This window comes from Enoplosus armatus, chromosome 5, assembly GCF_043641665.1.
Source record: "Enoplosus armatus isolate fEnoArm2 chromosome 5, fEnoArm2.hap1, whole genome shotgun sequence".
Classification (NCBI taxonomy): domain Eukaryota; kingdom Metazoa; phylum Chordata; class Actinopteri; order Centrarchiformes; family Enoplosidae; genus Enoplosus; species Enoplosus armatus.
The window spans coordinates 4,279,214-4,296,827 of NC_092184.1; the positions used below are offsets into that span (position 1 = coordinate 4,279,214).

At 40.2% G+C, this 17,614-nt stretch overlaps 1 protein-coding gene across 1 annotated transcript; it reads left to right on the forward strand.

Annotated features, from left to right (window-relative positions):
- The first annotated feature begins 3,910 nt into the window (after positions 1-3,910).
- LOC139284974 (phosphatidylinositol transfer protein alpha isoform-like) lies at positions 3,911-16,713 on the forward strand. The gene is made up of 12 exons (XM_070905379.1): positions 3,911-4,031; positions 6,395-6,425; positions 9,670-9,815; positions 10,231-10,322; positions 10,625-10,632; positions 11,012-11,086; positions 13,241-13,324; positions 13,523-13,600; positions 13,719-13,829; positions 13,994-14,116; positions 15,693-15,762; positions 15,890-16,713. Exons 1-11 carry the CDS (start codon positions 4,015-4,017, stop codon positions 15,738-15,740), a joined length of 813 nt encoding a protein of 270 aa, XP_070761480.1. The 5' UTR covers positions 3,911-4,014; the 3' UTR covers positions 15,741-15,762; positions 15,890-16,713.
- Positions 16,714-17,614: the final 901 nt, after the last annotated feature.

The following is a 17,614-nucleotide window of genomic DNA, read 5'->3' on the forward strand; positions in this document are numbered from 1 at the left end:
TTGCAATATGGTCGCAGATGTGTTGTTAAACCTTTGCTCCCTATACATGATGTGACGATGTGGAGGAGGGAACGTGTTTAGAGTCGGTCGACGGGACAAAGATATGAGATGTGGTGTGTTTTTAAAGGCTGGAGTGGCGTGTAGTGGCTACACACGTGAATTTGGAGTCTCGATTCGTTGTAGCAATAAGTGCTTCTGTGAGGTGCTGGGCAGCATGTTGACACAAGTCACACACAGACAGGCAAACGTTTTGTGGGCTGTATTTCTAAATCAAAAAGGTGCTAGTTGAGTCACAGAAATGTGATGGGGGTTTTTTTTTGGGCAGTTGAGGTCATTTTACGACAAAGGCAACAAATTACTCACAAGAGCTGCTTCTTTCGCCGACGCAGCGGAGTCCAAAGAACTAATCAAGTTACCATTTTGAATTACTACTTTGCGGTTGGCTTCCAGTCCGTTTTGTGGTAATTCTGCACCATAACACAAAGCGTGACCACAGCAGCAGCTCTGGGAAACTTGAATTCACCTCTTACAGACATGAAGGGAGATTTGCCTGAAGGCAGCAGGCTGACAAAGACGTACTCCCTCCGGCCAGAAGAGTGGAGCGTGATGAGACTCGACGCAGGCAATAAGGAGAATTTGTGTTTGAAAGAAAGAGTCCAGTACAGAGAATGATACAGGGAGGTAGTGAGTGCTGTTTGATTCAGCCTGCTGTCTTCAAATGCCACAACACGGAAGCTCCTCAGATATTTCCTGCCTGGCAGTAACTCACAGAGGCACTTCCAAAGACAGCCATGACCCTCAGAGTGCCTCTCTATGTGTACAGTTGATGGGAGGAGTGGATCCTGGCAGGATGTGGTGCACCCAGTCCCTCTCTCCCTCCCATCCATCCATCCATCTATCGCTTTCATCCGCCCAGCAAAATGAAATGTTTACTGATGAAAGGTGACCGAGCTGAGAGACAAGCCTCTGCCGCCGTGAGATGCTCTCAATGAATGACTAAGTGAGAAATGAATGGCACATGATGCACTTTAGACCTCTAGAAATGGACCTCAGTCATGTATTTCTGTATATCCGTACACGCAGTGCATGGCTGCTTACTAGTGGCGCATGATGCAAAGAATGTATACTCAGCTTCAGATGTAGATTTTTAATTCAGAATATGGGATACGCAAAGATGCTGTTATTTTTTTATATTCACAGAAAGAAAAAAAACCCAGATTGCTTCACATGTTCATTACATCGCCTTTATGTGCACGGACAGCGTGGCAGAGTCTTGTCTCTCAGTTCAGGAACTTTCATGAGCGTGGACATCAGAACTGTACACATGTTCATCCTCACTAAACTGCATGAGTTTGTTATCTGTGAAGCAGCAGCAAGAGGACTGTATGGAGTGAAATTGGTGCAGTAACCATTTAACCGTGTTTAGTTAGATGACAAAAGTGAAGAAACGTGGAAAAGTGTAAAAAAATGAATTAAAAAAATGTACATTTATAATTAAAGTTTTGCATAGAAAACTAAAGTCACATTTGTGCATTTCTATGCATGTCGAATTGAATGTTGTCTTATGCACAGCAAAGATAAATCAAGCAGGAGAAAGTAATGAATCACTACCACAGTGGCAGCACTCTATTTGTCTTATCAAAGTCCTGATCATGGTCTACGACCGAAACTTTGGATTCTCTCTTTTCTCATTTTGTTTTTTCTTCTTGAACGATTTTGCATTTTTTTTTGGAAAATCCAAACATTCACATTGTTGCATCTCTGTTTTTTATTTCTATATTTGTACGTTGTAGATACAAACCCACACAGTGACACGGATTGTTTTTGCACTATTCCTTGAAAAGTGCGGAGGGGGGATTCTCGTATACTCACTGTATGCTGCGTTGCACAGGCACAAGATCTGTTTTGTTGTGTTGTTTCTAAACACAAACACTCGAGAGATACAACAATGTGAATGTACAATTTTTGCTTTCACTTCACGAAATCTTCACATTTGCCATTCTTCTAAAGCATGTGTGAATATATTTACAGCTAGTAATTTAACTCCATAGAGTGTATCTGGTAGCGTGCTGGTGTGTCCTGTAACTAATATTCCTGTTAAGACAAGAGATGACAGGCAGGCAGGTACAGGTATACTCTGATGCAGTACTTCACTCCAGCACTATGAATGTGAATGACGATGGGCATTGATTTCATTTGCCTGGGTAACCCATCCTCTGTGGCTCATTTACAGACTGTTTGTCTTAAGCCACAAACGCCTGTGAATCGGAGTCGCGTGCAAGATGACTGAGCCCGGGTGGAATCTTCATTCCCTCAAAAACAAATCAGCACTTTCCATCACTGCCAAACCTCAAACAACTCACCCTGTCCTCAACGCCATCGCCTTCCCGGTCTAACCCCACCCTCCTAGGATAGGGTTTCTACAGTGGTTCGGTTTACTGATTGATGTGTGGATTAATTGTTTACTCTCTGAAGATGAATCCTAGCGTCAGCTTGTGCTTGCGGGTGTTTTTTCATGGTTGCGTCTGATGATAGGAAATGAAGATTTCAGCTGGGATACAGGCGCCTTGTTTCCCTCCCCTGGCACATACCTTTTGCATTGTTTCTACCTACCATGCTCCAGTTTAGTTTTGTTATCTTTTATCAAGCTTTCATTTCTCTGATGTTTACGAGAATGCATATATTCATGGTCTTATATTGTATATTTGGTTTTCTTTTGGTTTTGTGCCACAGTATAGCCATTTTAAGTCATGTCGTTTCAACGTAAATAAAAAAAAAAAAGACAGATCAATATATGAAGCAAAATAAACACAATCATTTGTAAAAATGTGTCTTATTTCAAATGGCCACTGTGCACACCTCTGTGATACTGTAGAGGGAGGACAATGCTTTTTCAGAGCAGCAGGGGTCAGGCTCTCACTAAAATACTGATGCTCATGTTCTGTGGGGTCAAACAGAATAGCAGTATCTGCCTGATACTTAAATTATACATGAGTTGACTTTGTAGGCAAACCTGTTGGGCAACAGCAACCGCACAGTTTCCTCAGCGTTGTTTTAATCACAGAGGAACACCCTGAGTGGACGTCAACTGTCTGAGTCGTCTCATAAACAGGTTGAACCAGAGTTGACGGTTTCTCCCTGTACTTGTTTGACCACACTGGGGCGTTCACACACACACACACACACACACACACACACACACAATCGCGTTTCCATCACTGCAAAGGACATTACATTGACTTGAGACTTGGGAGACTTACCCTACCTCTAACCCTAACCTAAACCTGACCTTAAACCAAGTGTTCACCCTAGACCTCGCGTTTTGTCCCCAAAAGGAAGGTGAGTCCCCACAATGTGACTGTGTAAGCTGATTTATGTCCCCACAAGCTCACACCCACACACAAACACTGTTCAGTGGCCTACTCTCCGCCCTCTGAGAAGACAAGGAGAGGCATCCTATCCGTTTGCACCAACTGATGCTCACTGAGCTGTAACTGTTCATTCAGAAGTAGGCAAAGTAAAAGTGGTGGCAGTCTTGTGATCTCAGACAGTTTGATGCCACATACAATAACCTCTGTCAGGCTCATAAGGATCTTTGTGTCATGTGAGCCTAAAAATACGGTTCAATCCACAATGCAAATGAAAAGGCGTGCGGTTATTCCTGCTTTACACCACAACAAGCAAATGACAATGTTGAGGCTACTGCTTAAAGTCGAACTGTTACTCTCATTATCACCATGACTATTGATAATCATGATCAGTAGTCACAGTAGCTTGTAGGGGTATCAGGTCTACCGGCTGCACTTGAACGCAGCATCAAGTTACCTGAAACTAAGGTGGGAGTCTCCTCCTCCATCGACGCCGCGCCCCTTCGCACTCTCACGGCATCTTCCAGGAAGAAACCCCGGAGGAAAAACGCGTCAAGCGGCGAATGAACGGATTCTGTCGGCTTTAGGAAAGGAGTTCCCGGGATTCCCACTTTCTGTGCTGCTGTTGGACGGAGGCACAGCCAACATGCTGATTACAGAATAGTGAGTATCTTTAACGTTATTTCTGACACTGCGTTGCTTTTCTTTTTTTTTTTACCAGGTAGAAGTGAGAAACGGGCACCGTCACTGTCGTCAACTTTGTCAACTTCTCTCTAATTATTACTACATCGGACAGGAGGTCGGGATAATGCTGCCGTGGCTCAAAATGTATATAAGTAAATAAGCGTTATGTTTCAGCACCTTAGCTTGGTTCAACTTGGAACTCCAGTGTGGACCTCTCCGAACTTCATTTAAAGTTCTGGCAATTTAAAGTTTACTCGGTTGTTAGAAAAGTAAATGGATTACTATGGGAAAGAGAGTCATTCCGCATAGATTTGTTGAGCTACATATTTGAAACAACGGTGTAAGTCCGTTCAGATTTGGTTTTACATTGCTCGCTGCCGACATAGGTTAACTCATTAACTAGCTGACATTACACTGTACTTCGGTAGGAAGAGCGAGGCTTTGGGTGCGGCGAAACAAAGTTTAAAGTTTAATTTCCATTGACTTCATTTATTCTTTGAGGTACTGATGAACGCCGAAGTGGAGAATTCCTCTCAAGTGTTCAGAAAATATATGAATTGACTTTTCATAAGGTATGCGCGCGAATTTGTAAGGAAAGCCATCTCAAATTGGCAAATCTTTGGACACAGTTTGGGGCCTTATGAAGTCAAGTCAATTTTATTGACATAGCCAAATATCACAAATCACAAAATTGCCTCAAAGGGATTGATTGAAGGGAGTGAATTAATTACCCATTCCTGTAACTCTTCTTTTTTATGACTGTTGTATATGCACATCATTGCTGGAACAACATCCAGTAGCTTGCTGTCGTCTGACCATGGTGCAAAGTACATTAAAAGTTTGACCATGTTAAACTGTTATGCCTTGGAGAATCTGCCCATTCCTCAAAAAGTACTGCTTGTAAAATAAAACAAATGGACCCATCATGTGCAACGTCAGCCACAACTTTTAAACTGGGCAGTGTTTCTGTGAGTGTGTGAGCGCAGGTATGTCTTTTTCATCACACCAGCTCATCAAGTTCATGCGGGGAAGGCTCCTCTTTCACTCTGATCTGTTCTAATGAAATATTCAGGCCCCGCTAGACTGGCAACAGGTGGCGATTAATTGGCTATTGTACCAAGGCACACTACAGAAGGATGCACAAAGAGCACACACGCAGGCACACGCATGCAGGGTTTCTCTCACATTGGCGGTCTTGATTGCAGTTTTTATCATTTCCTCTTCCTCTTCTCTAGGTTCCTATGACAATGGGACACTAACAGAGAACTTGCTACTTCCCAGTGATCCTTTTTACATAGAACTAGGGTGTGAAAAGGCTGAAGCTTTGGGGAGCAGGAACAACTTATATTGGTATCGCTGCTGCTTTTATGGCTGTGTCTCTGACTGTCAGCTGACAGACATTAGTAGTGTCATGGCTGAACTGTCATGTCTTTTGCCTGTGACAGTCACCTTGTTACACGCCAGCTGATTGACCACTGATTTTAGTTGCACTGTAAATTTGTGTTTTTTTTTTCTTGTCACATTTATTTAGAATTCAGATTTTTCTCATTGTGGGTTGAAAAAACCCTAAATCAAGCTGCAGGTGTGCCCTCAGCTCTGATTTCTGAGTACTACCCGGCCTGTGTTAACAACTGTATGGGCATGGCGGCGTCTGCTGCTTTGATTTTGACCGTTCTTCTCTAAATCTGTCTCTGTCCAACTTTCTGGAAGTGCAGTACTAAATTGCCAGAGTACCTCTTTAATATAGCGAGGTAGCAAGCATTAGGTAGTATATATCAAAGCAGTTAGCTTAGCTTAGAGGGAAGATTGGAAACAGCTCTGTCCAAAGGTTATTCGCCAAGAAACAGTCCGGCACATAACCCCCCCACGTAAAACGGTGAATTTTCCCTTTTATACTTTTTATACAGGTTAAACAAACGAGATATAACGCGTTAATTAGTTCCACTCTTTGTGCTAAGCTAAGCTAACCGACTGCTGGCTCAGGGCTACGTATTTACCATGTAGACTTAAGAGTGGTGTGAATCCTCTCATTCAACTCTCTGCAAAAACGGCAAATTTCCGTGAGTGTCCAAATATTTCTTTAAATTCCACATCTAGAGGCAGTTTTGAAAAGAATCCACATTAAGGCTTTTTGGACATGTGACTATTGATGTGCTGAGATTATGTAATCAGAAGGCTGTTGTCTGTGAGTTAAACCTAAAGTCAAAATGTTGACCTCTGATTATAGATCCTCATCCACTTCTTGTAAGTCAGTAGTAACACTCATCGCTTTATTGTCTGTTTTATTGCTGACTGCCCTCATTAATGTCTTCTTGTTTGTTTTTTTCTTCTCTCTTTCGTAGCCGAATTGTCCTGCCCATTTCAGTGGAGGAGGTAAGGACTCATTTGTTTACTTCTATTTTATCACGGACAGCACGTGATAATTGTCATCAATGTAATGTAAATGTTCCAGATTTAGCTAAATAGCTTGTATTAAATTGCAGTCTCCTTGTCTGTTGGCTGTTTGGCTCTCATTTACCTAGAATATCTTCACAGGTCATTTATTAATGAAGGTGTGTCAGGGCTGAATTACTCACTGCAGAGGTTTGTATGCGTTTGCTCACTTTGTGTGTAAAGTTTAGTATTTCACAGTGATTTGTCGTCACCTCCTCTAGGTGATGAGGAGATTTCTTCTCTCTGGTGTTACTTGCTGAACCTTTCATTATTTTTCACTCAGTCACAGTAAACTGGAATGCTGTTTAAAATTCTCCAGGCTGCTGATCAACATATTTCAGCTAACACCATGCATCTGATCTTACTGCTTTTAGAGGTCATTAAAGGCATCACAGAGCCGATGGGGTTTTACACATACTCCACTAAGTGCATACTACCACTCTGCATGCTTTGTGCCCGGACATGTGTTGTTGTTGGAGTTAGCCACTCTCAGGACTGTCACTGCAGGCTGCCTGTAGATGCCCTTGCAGTTGAACACTTTGCTATCAGGTCCAGAATGTATTTAGCTGTGTTTAATCTATCGTACCGTTGGCTGCTACCATGTTATCAAGAGAGCAGGTTCACCCTCTTTACCTTTCCCCTTCATTAGGTTTGTTCTTTATGGGAGGACCATCAGGGCTTTATTAACCTTCCTCACTGCACCTGTTTGTGAACCCCCTTCCCTTTTCTTACCTAAATGCTTTTGGCTCATTCAACACTTCAATCCAAATGTTCCATACAACACCGTACTCTTTGTTTTTCTATTGCCTAACACAAAACAGAATCCAATATTTCACTAAGCCAGGTAATCGCCGTTTGCTGTATGACCGGCTTTTCCTCTGATCCCTTTTAGTGTGAAGCGTTAGCTGGATTCCTGCGTTGGTTGAGTAACTGAGTTATAACAGCAAATGAATCTGCATATCCTGTCATATGTGATGCTGCGTTCACAGGAACCAGGTTGGGTGGGTTACATGACAATGTATCCCAACTGGGCCGAGGTTATCAAAACTACAATTCTGATGTATGAATCTATGAATATACACGGTATCACATTTCTTTTTGTCGGTTTCAAATAGCTTTTTTTATGATATTCTATTTCTTGGGTGTAATATTTTATAGAGCTGAAACAATTACTCGATTAATCAATTAGTTGATGGTAATTTAATCAACAATTAAAATAGTTAAGGGAATAATTTGACAATTGGGGGAATACACTATTTAGCTAAGCTAATCAGAGTCTCTCCGTGGCTTCATATTTACTGGAGAGACATGAGGGTGGTTTTGATCTTCAGGCAGAAATACCAAAACTTCACTGGTTACACTTTTCCATTGTCAATATTTCCTGGTTTTCTTAGTCTTCCATGATGACTGAATATTTGGGGATTTTGGACCCTTTATTAGACAAAACAAGCAGTTTGAAGACGTCACATTGGGTTCTTGGAACTTGTAATAGACATTTTTTCAGACTTAATCATTTATCTATTAAATGGGCACGCCCGCAATTTAGTATTTCACATCCGTAAAGTTAAAGGACTCACAAAAAATATATATTTTGAAAAGAACGGTCAAAATTGAAGCAGCAGAGGCAAAAAGATCCTGATTTTCCCTGGTATCGGTCAAGCTCCAAAAACGCTGGATCCTACACTCCTCATAATGCAACTTGACTGCATCTTTTACCAGACAAGTCTTGTCTGGTGAATGTCCATGCCTTTTAAACTCCATTAAACTGTTGTTGTAAAGCAATAATACCGTCATTCATGGCCCACGCCTTGTTTTTGTCAGTAAATCGCATGATGATGAACCAGCAGGTTCACTTTTTCTCTGACACACTTGACAGACATGTTTTGTCCAGCATTGATGACCACCCCAGGTTCAGCCTGTTTGTTGTTCGAACGTCGTGTTCCCGCCCCTGAGCTGCTCATGAAGACCTGCGTTACGTCTCACTGTCCTGGTCAAAAGGGAAGACACACTGGTTATACACGACAAGTTGCATTCCTACGTTCCTACTCGCAGTGGCGAGGCTGAGCATCCACAGCTACCCAAATAGCTCGCTAGCCTGTAGCAGCTCTCTGTCGCCGGGGAGAAGAGGGCTCGACTCGATCCAACTACAAGATCTTTGTCCAACTAAACTACAGATGGCAGCGGATGTGTCATCGCTGATCTCACCAACTGTCACCCAAATTTCTAAACATTTAATAATCATAGACAACGATGCTACCTACTTCTCTACCAGAAGCCTCAATAAATCAAAAATGCAAAACAACTTGCATGATTGTGTCAGTGACTCTGTCACTCTGGTAGTATGTGGAAAAAAAAACTTTTCTTGGCCAGACTGACTGAGTGTCACAACACTTTAGCCTGACTCAGGAAGGGTTTGAACTCTGGGGGTTGGAGGAGGAAGAAGAACAGGAAGAGAGGAGAAAAAAGTCAACGAAAGGCTTACTCTGCTGGTTTTCCAATGCTCAACTCTGTGTCTAAGGAAAATGCTTAACTCAGGGTTATTTCCATGAATGGTTAACTGAGGTCATAAGAGAAGGATTCTCATAAGGGGTCTTTGAACTTGACTTTCCATTCTGTTGAGTCTCTCTTGGATCATTGTTGTAGTATTTATTTGATCTTGCCAGTTGTGCAGTAGTGTAACAACACTAGTGTGTATTCTTCAGGAATACCTAAGCTTTTTTCAAAGATTGAGCTGCCCAGTGAAACAATGTGCTGAAATATGCTAAAATGCTCTACAGAGCTGAGGTGGTGATTATTCTCTGTGGCTTCCTCACTTGGAGCAACCCCTTTCATATTATACATTTGATCCAACGATGAATAGTAGTTCCACCTGTATTTTATACTACATGGTATGTGTAGTAATATGATGTTGGAATAGGTCTATTACTACACAAACTGTCACTCATTAGCATACCTTAAACCAGAGAGAGAAGCTTATTATTTAAGGGTAATTCCTTCCAAAACCTCAAAATTGATCAGCTTTTCCTTGGAAAGTTCCTTTAATCCAACACATAGTTGGAGTAGTAGTTTTGGCTCCAAAGTCCAAGCACCAGCATGTGATTCAGGGAAAATTGATTGAATGCATTACCGTATAAATATATCTGTAAAACAACAATAACCATGCTCTCCTCTTTTGTCCCTCCAGTACCAAGTGGGTCAGCTGTATGCAGTAGCAGAGGCCAGTAAGAGTGAGACGGGTGGGGGAGAAGGCGTGGAGGTGTTGGTCAACGAGCCCTATGAGAAGGATGGAGAGAAGGGACAGTACACCCACAAGATCTACCACCTGCAGAGGTGAGCAGCTCAGCACGGCTACATTCGCACATCTACGTACTGCGTACGTCACATAGGAAGCATCATAGTCTGGAACCTCTCAAGTTCATTTTCAATTTCCAAGGGGTAAATCCAGTGTTTCGAGGATTCCATTCGACGATATTTTGCCAGTTTATATGCTGTGTGACCAGATCCTTATTAGAATTTCATGTTGTACAGTGTGTAATACATACTGTGCTTACACACTTAAGCTGCATTCTGTCCAACTGCAAACATCATAGGACTTCATAGGATTATAGCGTTGCCAGCACAAGATGGTCGTCCATTTTTATATACAGTCTGTGGTGTGAATACATTCAGATCAAGAATGTTTGTTTTTTGTGTGTGATTGTGCATACTTGTGTGACTACATCAATGCCTGTTTGTGTCTCTGCAGTAAAGTGCCAGGTTTTATTCGTGTGTTAGCTCCGAAAGGTTCTCTCGAGATTCATGAGGAGGCCTGGAACGCATATCCTTATTGTAGAACCAGTGAGTGAAACACACACACACACACACACACACACACACACACACACACACACACACACATCTTGGCTGACAATGAAAACATTTAACACCGCATACAGCTCTGCAACCCATTGTCAGTCAGCGCCTTTTGGTCCCGTTGTACATTAAAGGCCGAAACAGCTGTTTGTTTACAGTGCATGCTGCAGAATTTCACCAATGAAAAGCTTGATGCTTGAAATCTGTGCATTATCTAAAACCTTGTCTCTTCTTCTCTTTCTGGTCTATCCTCTTTCCGTCACGGTCCACCTTTGCTTCTGATGCAGTCCTTAAAGTAAGTTCTTTTTCAATTTGAGTTTGAATAAAAGTTCAAATTAACTTAAACTTTCGACAAATGTTTCACTTTTTATTCTATATATATGGTACTATCTTTATGACTATAGGAAGTAGAGTTAAACTGAATAAAGGGTTCAGTCACACATTGTTCAACTTAACACGATGAAAGATGAGATGGTAACCATGTTAGACGAAAGGAAACACCACAATGCAGTGGCGAGCTTGACTTCACACAGTAGCTGTATGTAAGTGTGTGTGTGTGTGTGTGTGTGCATGATGGGCTCACATGCTGCTGCTAATGTTTATGTTTATGACATTAATGTACAGGACATATGATTGTTGACTGACTCTATCATTTATCTCTCCCATGCTTACAGAGTGAATTCATGAAGGATAAGTTCATGATTAAGGTCGAGACGTGGCACAAGCCTGATATGGGCGATCAGGACAATGTAAGTCATGTGATCTGGCAATAGTATTGACCAGTTTTGGTTATTCTTTATAACCTATACCCACCATATACAGTGCTTAACAAATTTATTAGACCACCTGTCATAAAAATGAGAAAATGCAAATATTTTAGAAATCTGTCAAAAACTTGTTTCAAATTAAAAATTGTGTTGTTATTTATTAGGCAAATAACAAACTGGAACAACTAAATAGTCCTTATTCACATATATTAACCATAAATCTTAATATTTTGTACGACCTCCTTTGGCCCTGATGACAGCTTGCATTCTTGTAATCACAAAACAAATGTTTCTGTTCAGGAATGCAAGTAAATAACTGTGATTTGGCATCTCAATCAAAAAATAATAATGTGCTTTACTATTTTTTTCTGCTTTTTTGTAAAACAGTATATTTGAGAATTCATGGATAACAACAATAATTCTATTTTAGCATTAAAGATATCATTTTGATTAAAAGAGCTTGGCTTGCACATACTGGTGGATTAACCATTACAGAAACATCAAATATTTTGGTCATCAGCAATACTGTTCATTTAGGGCAGCGGTGGCAAACACCTTACACTGGGTGGTGGTCTAATACATTTGTTAAGCACTGTATGTTAAGTAAATACATCATAGGTATAGTTAAATACAGTATGTAACTGAAGAGTTGGACTTCCTGATGAGAAATAAGCATTTTGCTTGTTATGGGATTGTAATTAAAATGACTGTCCTGTTTTACTACTTTGTTCACAGAACTTATAGAACTAATGCAAATAAACCACAAGTAGCATTCATAAGACAGTAAAACTTAGATTAGTGGTTGTCTAGTGTAAGACATGTAAGACACCACCAATCTTTTTATATTTGGATCATGGGTTGGGTCTTTAAGACTGAGTGCCCGCCACACTATGTTGCTCAGTTGGTGCAACTTTCAGACACATTTTTGAAGATCGGTTGGTTTTGTCTGTCCACCACTTCACAACTACTGAATGGATTGCCATTCAAATTTTGGACTGATATTCAAGCGCACTATTGAGAATCAATTCTAATGACTTTTTGTCTAGCGCCATCTTCAGGCCAAACTTTTAAGTTTAATTTTGAATGTCGTTCTCGTTAGCCTCAGCTGTGCTTTGTGTTTAGTGAATGTTAGAATACGGGCTAAACTAAGATGGTGACCATGGTAAACATTAAATTCAAATTCAAATTAGCTTTATTGGCATGACAGATCAGAAAGCTATACTGCCAAAGCAGTACAGAAAATGATTGACATTGATTGAACAGATGATTAGTAATAAATATACAATAATATGAACATAGAAAGGAATGACTTCAGTAGATGGAATAACATGGGCAGCTGTAGTACTACAGATGTAGTCATTCAGAAATATTTACTACAGAGCTTGTTTCTCTTAGTGTATGTCAACAGTCAACATATTGTGCAGGTGTGCAGGTTTCTGAGGATCGGGGAGATGGATAAACTCAGGATATACAGTATATTATTTATTTTTTCAAAGAAAACCTCTCTCAAATTCTTGTATTTCTCACAAAAGAAGTGAGATTCAACCTCTCTTTTATGACCAAGTTAACACAGCCTGGCCTCCCTGGGTAGCCTGTTCTGTCTGTTAAACATATGCATGTTCGCATTGTCATTGTGTTATTCCCGCCGTTATTGAAACATGCTTCATGTGTGTAAACGTGTAATTTCCCCCCCGGGGTTAAACAAAGTATTTCTGATTCTGATTGTTTGGTCAGCAGACTTGTGGTGTGCTATCTAATCTCACTGACTTGACTTTAAGTGTCGTCAAAAAGTTAATAGTAGTTAGGAAAGGGGACATAGGTCTGTGTTTGGTCTTACTAATGCAGGAATGGAGGAAATTGGGGACAAAATAACCAATCCCTGTTTTGTGCCAAAACACATTACACAGTTCAGCTGAAGCTAATGTGATGAAATCCTCTCCTTGTGTTTTTGCTGGGACTCTTAATCTTAGATTGGATAACATCACCCCAACAAACACTAGTATGGATATTGAGGTCCACTGGCCTGCACACTCCTTTTTGTTGAGCTGTACTTATAAACATGAAGTCTGATATGTGATCCTTGCCTTTACCAAGCAACTGACCCACCTAAATGGTTTGATTTTTGCCTTGCTGCAGGTACACGGACTGGACGAAAGCACGTGGAAAAATACGAACATAGTTGACATTGACATTGCTGACAGAAAGTGCATAAATCCAAAGGTAAGGGCAACAATTCTGCATGTTTTTAGCAACAAGCCCAGGTTTGGGTCCGATTCCTCCCATCAGCACCAATTTTTGCTGCTTGGAATTGCTTAGTCACAGGTGGCACATCCATCTACTGAACATTCAGTATAAACCTGCTTCTTTATTAGGCTGCTTCATACACTGTATATTCTATTGGTTGCATTCATTCTGTAGGACTACAAGCCAGATCACGATCCAGCCATCTTTAAGTCAGAGAAGACGGGTAGAGGACCTCTGGGACCTGACTGGAAGGTACTACACCTGATATCACTCTTCACTGTGGCTCTCTTCATTAAAGAAGTTCAATTATTGAGTTTAAAGGCCCCGGAGACTATGTTTAAATGGCATCTGTGCTTCTACGTGTTTGCAGAAAGAACTCGCTAAAAACCCCAACTGTCCACACATGTGTGCCTATAAGCTAGCCACCGCTGAATTCAAGTGGTTTGGACTACAGGGCAGGGTGGAGAACTTCATTCAAATGGTACGAAATTGTTGCTCTTTTTGTTTGTTTTCCAGGAGAAAAAATGAATTCCTTAAAATGTATTTTGCTTTGAGTTGAAATGCCACAGAACACAAGACATGTACTTCAGATGACTTTTATACTTCATCCAGTAACCATTATCTAATACGGCTCTGTCCATCCAGATGGAGAAGCGTTTGTTCACCCAGTTCCACAGACAGCTGTTCTGCTGGATCGACAAATGGATCGATCTGTCGATGGATGATATACGACGCATGGAGGACGAGACAAAGAAGGAGCTGGATGAGGTGACTGAACGCAGCATACTCTACACTGATTACTGCCACCATGACAAAAAAAAAAAGATTTGCTCCGTTTCTCGTTCTGCGTGAAAAGTTTCTCCTTTTAACAAAATCCTTTTCGTTTTTATCAAGATATTTTCATCTTATAACGACTTACGTTTCTCATCATTACTACACATAGACATATATACATGGATGCCGCATTGGTTGCTGGGACACGTTAACGTCGCCACCATACTGGACATGGCAAGACGGGTCTATGAAGTAAATGGGGGAGCTGCGATATTTCTGGATTAAAAGCGCTATAACGTTTACATTTCTCAACCGATTTCAGTGACATGTTTTTATATTCAAATGTTTATGATCTACGTGGAGTAGGAAAAAAAAAGTTTTGTCTCCAGTTACTTAGAATCTCGATAGCTAGGCTTATAATCGCTGCTAGACACTCAAGAGTGTGTATCAACGTTAGGCTTACATTAACTGAATTACTTACGTGATGGAAAATAATTCATTGTCGTAAGGAATTATAAAAACTCACGTTTGTCAGGCATGGCTTTGGCTTATTTTCCTTGGTTAATACTTGTGGAGACATCCCTATATAATATAATTTAATGTACATGAAGCGCAGAAAGTATTTTATATTGTGGAAATGGCGTTTTCTGTCTACGTCCCCATCATTTTAGCTTTTCTTATGCTCTATGTTAGAACACAGCCCATTCACTTTGAAATACTGAAAAAAATCGAAATAGTGCATCTCTTAATAGTAACAATTAATAATTGGCAGCTCGGTCGCCATAGCTGTGTGAATGTGTCTGAATGGGTGAATGAGAACAAAACTGAGTGCTTTGGGAACCGTTAAGGTTGGAGGAGATATCTTTTTAAAATACTTTTGCTGCCAGCAAGAGAGCAATCGCATGAAAATGTCTGCAGACAAACCCTCCAACGAAGGCGACTGGACTGCATTTGTCAATGAAATAAACTGTATGGAGAAATTGACTTTTACTTTAAGACTACGATACGATCAATACGTAAAATACTGGGGGAAAACCCCATTACATGAGACCCTGTTCCTGTATAAGTATTGAGTTGCCCATGTAAGTCCACTCTTTTTGCTTGAAAATATCAGTAAAAAAATTGTAAAAATAAAATCACATAATAATGTGTGAATATGATTGTCTATATGTGCTAGCCCCATGATAGACTTCAGTATGTCATTAAAATGACAGAGGTTTCGTTTTAACGGGACACGTAGAGAACGGGTGACGTAACGAGATAAAAAGATACGCTGTTATAACAATAAAACTTAAAATGGAATAATCTGGTATGTAGTAATAATGAGAAAAATAATGAACGATATTTTGGTATAACTTGGAAATGATCCTGTTAAAACAAGAATGTTCCTTTTATAATAACGGGAAACTGAGCAAATGTTTTTTTTGTCAGAGCGGCAGCAATACGTTGCTGTAGCCTTCTGAATATTTCTCGTCATTGTTTTGCCCCCAACAGCACTGCTTGTGCTGAATACAAGAAATCAGGTATTTTTCGTCCGGTTCTCAGTAACGTGTGTCTTTCCATGTCATAGATGAGGAAGAATGATGAAATTAAAGGCATGGCAGATGATGACAACTGATGGCAGCTGACTGGCTAACCCAGTGAGTATTAAACTATTGTCTTGGTGAGATTTAACATTTGTAAATTTGAACAGGATTAATCAGTCTTATTATTCATTCATTCATTTATGTATTTATTTATTTTTCTGTTTTCCTCTTCAAATCACAGGAGGATTTGACTTCATTCAGCAAGCTCAGACTCCTCTCCTGGGACACTGGACCTAGAACAGCTTGATAGGCATAATCAATAATACCACACTTACATCCTAATAAAATCTGCTCTTAATAAGAGCTCATTATTGTAAAGCAATTGTGTGTATTTATGTACTACGTTTGAATGCATCTACAGTGGCTTTTTGTTTGCAAGTTGGGGAATCAGTTTTGAGGATCAAGGGTTCTTGCTTATGTCTATTTGGTTCTCTTAAATTTTAAAACGTTAGGGAAAAGGTGTGGGTTGTCTCTTAAGAATAATTTCTGATTACTGTTAGACTTTTTTAAAAGCAGTTATTTGGGTTGTGTTGTTTGTCTTGATTTTGTATATTCTCGTTCTCAGTGATTTATTGTTTACTTACCAGAGCAAAGCACATTGTCGTCTTTTGTCTACATCCGTAAAAGTTACAAGGATTATAAAATGTTTTTTTTATTTTTTATAATTGACTAAAATAGGCTCTAGTGCTTTTGAGAAAGTTCAGTTAATTTCCTGATTTCCTCTCACAAAGTGCACTTATTGCCCTGTTTTGTCACACTGGAAATTCCTCCACCCTCCTGTTCTTAATGTCTCCTCATGTAATTTGATTCATGTAATATGTAAGGAGAACCTGAACTCTGAGCAAATTCCAACATGATATTGACACATGAAGCAGTTCTGTTGTGATAACCTTTCAAAAGTTTACCTACATCATTGTTAGTCTCGTCCTGTTTTGAATGGAATAACTTGGATTTTAATGTAATGAGTTATATGATTGTGTAGTATATTAAAGACAATTTATTAGTTCCTTGCTTTTTTGTATATTTGTACAATGTATAGAAAATGTGGTGTCTTCCTATTGTTGTTGGGGGTTTTTTGTGGATGAATTGGTCTCTTCATCTAATATGAAGCTGGTGTGTTTCACCAGCACTAACAGCTTCAATCCTTCAGAATGAAAGCATCCCCAGAAGCTTTAAACGACTAAAAACGCTGAATTTGGCAGAAAGGGTGCACACAGACTGTCAACGTGCTTATTTTACCTTGTACTGGCAAATGTATTGCAGTGAAAATCTGTTGCGCCTTTATTTTGAAGGCAACTAACTCGTCATCCGGGTAAGGGGCGGGAACAACAACACTAGCGACTGTACGCTCAGACTGTTGCTGCTGGTCTACTGTACTGTACTGTACGTCTCTTTGCAAGAGAAAAACAACGAATACAAGTACTACCAAAGCACATCAGGTAATATACAATTAAACACCCTCACTCATACAGGTTGTTAATTCGAGTGTTGAGTGTTTGATGAAAAAAAAGCTTGGTTTAGCTAGCTGCGCAATGTCGCGGGCGTTATCTATTATCGTTTAACTTACATTAACGTTACCAGATGAAAACACCACAACAGCGGGACACGGTGATAACGTTAGCCATGTGCAGCTAGCTCGACGTAAGTAAACGTTACCAACTATGTAGTCGAGTCTGCTCAAGCCAGAGATGAAACATGTTACACTGTGTAACGTTTGTTAACCTTTAGTCCTATCCCAAAGTAAAGGCTGAAGTTGCTAGCAATGTTAGCTAACAGTGATACGGAACAAGCGCTTTACTATTGCATGTATTCGTGTTTTTACTTTGTTCAGGCTCCAGCTGTGGTTCTACTGCCATAATTTAAGTTATAGCGGATTTGCCCCATTGCCTTTCAGCTGTGGAGATGA

Excerpts from the sequence above, each read along its gene's own strand:
- LOC139284974 (XM_070905379.1), top strand. Across the intron at positions 11,087-13,240 it reads ATATGGGCGATCAGGACAAT|GTACACGGACTGGACGAAAG; the intron begins GTAAGTCATGTG and ends GCCTTGCTGCAG. Across the intron at positions 13,830-13,993 it reads TGGAGAACTTCATTCAAATG|ATGGAGAAGCGTTTGTTCAC; the intron begins GTACGAAATTGT and ends CTGTCCATCCAG.